Source organism: Phaethon lepturus, unplaced genomic scaffold (genome assembly GCF_000687285.1).
Source record: "Phaethon lepturus isolate BGI_N335 unplaced genomic scaffold, ASM68728v1 scaffold1531, whole genome shotgun sequence".
Classification (NCBI taxonomy): Eukaryota; Metazoa; Chordata; class Aves; order Phaethontiformes; family Phaethontidae; genus Phaethon; species Phaethon lepturus.
This window is the reverse complement of record NW_010518264.1, coordinates 85,010-88,130: the sequence shown is the minus strand read 5'-3', so window position 1 is coordinate 88,130 and position 3,121 is coordinate 85,010. Positions and strand designations below refer to the sequence as shown.

Below are 3,121 nucleotides of genomic sequence, written 5' to 3'. Positions count from 1 at the left end.
ACAGGTGAGAAATTCAGGAGGGGCAGGTGAAGCTGGAAGAAAGTGGAGGGCCGCTCCCCAGTAAAGAGTTGAGTTTTAGTTTTGATGCAACAGAGCGCTCGGATAAAAACACAAATTAAAGACAACTGGCATGAAAAGACTTAGACGCTGACATGATAGAGAGATGAAGATTATCCTATAGGCTAATTTCAAGCAACTCTGAGCAGTCAGAGCATTTTTACAGCTTCTCGCCTGCCGTGACTCACGTCTACCAAGGCCAAGAGCGATGGCCGCTGGGGTCACGCACCCGGCCCAGCCGCCAGCCAAGCACGACACACTTTCGGTCACCCCTCAGGTGCCAGCTGAAGGACAGGACCACACATACCCGCAGCAGCAGGAGGCGGCCATCGCAGACCGGCCAGCACAGCCCTAACTCCGCCAGCCCCGGTGGTGTGTTGACACAAAACCAAGGAGGGTAAAGAGGGTAAACGTGCCCGTTTTAGCCGGCCTGCCTTCACCTGTGGCTCGGCATACCCTTTCTCCGGGCAAAACCTCTGGTTGCCTGTGTCCTGCTGCGCAGTGGAAATATTCCCACCTGGAAGGGAGCAGAGTGTTTTCGGTGGCGAGGTGTGGACAGCGGGGAGGACAAGTGGGTTCACCCTATAGGAATGCTGGGCAGGGCTAAGGCTGTGTGAGTTTTGGACTCGAGCTTTTTCTTAAACAAAGGGAGACCAAACACTTGCAACTACAAGAGGAGAAAAAAACCCCCAAAAAACTCTTTCAGCATCACATTGTACATGCGTGATGGAGACAGGACACAGCTGTGCTCATGGGGCGAGAACAGCAGCAGCTTCTCCTATGCAGAGGCCCCAAGCTTGAACTGATCCCAACCCATAACCCAACAAAGGTCTTTAAGCTAAACAAGAAGACAAATTCTCAGCCCTGACCCTCTGCTCCTTTCCAGCTCTTTTAGACCAGCTTTGCAGGATCAAAAGGAGATTTATAAGACAGATGCTGCCTGGGACCCCATCGGGAAGGGCTGGCTCTGGAGGCCTTTCCTCCCTCCAGCTGCAGCAGATCCTAGGGAGAAACCTTCAGGCTTGACCTTCAGGGGCCTTCTGCCTGCCTCGGCGCTGGTATCCACCTCCTGCTGGAGCTGTTTTGGTCGGAGCCCTTCTCTTTCCTCACCGGGTTGTGGCAGGAAAGTTCAAGGTGTCCTGGCAGCAGGAAGCTCCTTTGCTCCACCCTCTGCCCCGCACACCGGCTCTCTGAGCTCATCAAGGGTTTGCTGAACCAGAGCTGCCGGCGACAGCGACCTGATCTGTGCGGCCGCTCAGGTGGGAGCTGGACCCCCGGCATGAAGCGCTTCTCCCACGAGCCCCGGGCAGCCTTCGCTGTGCTCTTCGCCGCCGCCGTGCTCCGGTGTTCCTGCTCAGCAGGTATTTCTCTTGTGCTCCTATACCCTGCCTTTTTCCCCCACTCCTCTCAATACCTAAATATACTGTCCACTGGCAGCAATTTGTTCTTTAAAAACAAGGACTCCCTTATCTCATCTAAAAAGCGTAAAAAGCTGGGATTGATTAATGCTAATGAGAATTACGTGATGTGATTGATCACAGCATCTTCCTGAAGAGATGTGCTTTTACCAGCTATTTACAGATGCACTGTAAATGTGGCTGAGCTGCAGGTTGCTCCACTGAACAGTAAGGAGACAGGGGACCGCAGTTACTTGGCCTTCCCGTGCTTGCTGAGGCAAGGGAACATTTGAAATACCACCTGAGAGGCTCACTGTAGTCCGGTTTATCTCTTATTAGGTGTTTTTGCAGGAAATCTGGCCTTGGTGCCCCCTTTAATTGGAGAAATTGCCTAAAACCAAAATGTAAATGAGACCTGTGAGCTGCTCTTTTCCCATCAGGCTACTGCCTGCATTTGTATATCAGCACCAGTTGAGACCTGCCAGATGTTTAAAGATGGGTTAGCTTTGACAGCCTGTCCTTTGGGCTGGAAAGTCTATAAACATGAACCAACACTCTGTATTCTGCAACACTTTCTTCCACAGGTCATACACAGGTTTTAATGATTCTTCCCAGTGCTCCCGTGAGGTATTTATTAACTCAGAAAACAAATTATGGGCTTGGCCAAGGTCATTCAGCAAGTCCTTGCAGAGTCAGAAAGAAGAATGGGGAGTGCTCAGACCCTTCCCTGGAGCAGGCTGCCTGGGGACCTGCTCCCAGCGTGGCAGCGGCCATAAGGAAAGCTCTGGTCTTGCCGACGGTCGGTCAGCTCAAAATGCAAAGCTGAGCAACAGCAGGTGACCCCAAGGGGGGCATCTCCTGCAGGACAACCTCAGTTTATTTGCTGTTACTTGGAAAATACCAAACTCAAAGCAAAGGTCTGGTCAAAGGTCTTGTTCTGTTTTGTTTTCCTGAACCGAAAATAAACTTGAGCCATTATTTTGAAGTCTTCACTGAAATTAAGCTGGAACTGATTTTCTCTCTCTGTCACACTCCAAACTAAGTGATGGTTTGACTGGAAATAGTTCTCTCACGGCCTCTGCCTGTTCTGTGGACCAGCAGCACGTTGGAGCCCCTCCATCTGCATGCAGCAGGAGCCCTTACTCCTGTAGCTTCTCCAGGCTGTTTTTCAGGTACATCTGCAGGGGACCATTTCAGCATGGGACACTTCATCTGGCTGAACTTGAACTGTGCTGCTCATAGTGGCACAGGAGGAGATACGACACCGACTCCCTTCCTTCTGCGGCAGGGGACAGGCTGGTGTTAGTGCCCAGGGACCGCAGCAGCCTGTGATTTTCCCACGCAGGTGTCCTGTGGATGCCCTTGCATCCGATCCTGCGGCGCTGCAAGGTGCACGCTGAAGCTGGGGGGAAGGGGGGTATTAGGAGGTCTAAGGAGGCTTTGGCCTGTGATACCATGTGGAGATGTGGAGGCCTGGAGACCAGTCACAGCACTATGCCAGAGTGCAAATGTGCCCTGAATTCTGGGTAGGAAGCAGGATAAAGAGGCAAAACCTTCACTGAAGCCCCTGTCCCTCTCCCTCCCTTATTTCTGTACGTCCTATTTTCCAATCTGAGCTGGTTAATGAGTTTCAGACACAGCTGCACCTGAACTGCTGCAAAGCCAAA

The 3,121-nt window shown here is 51.9% G+C and overlaps 1 protein-coding gene across 1 annotated transcript in view; it reads left to right on the top strand.

Annotated features, from left to right (window-relative positions):
• Window positions 1-1,336: 1,336 nt before the first annotated feature.
• TMEM213 (transmembrane protein 213) overlaps window positions 1,337-3,121 on the top strand; it is a 4,354-nt gene continuing 2,569 nt past the window's right edge. The window contains 1 exon segment of the mRNA XM_010296637.1: window positions 1,337-1,418. Within this exon segment, the coding sequence (XP_010294939.1) occupies window positions 1,337-1,418 (82 nt within the window).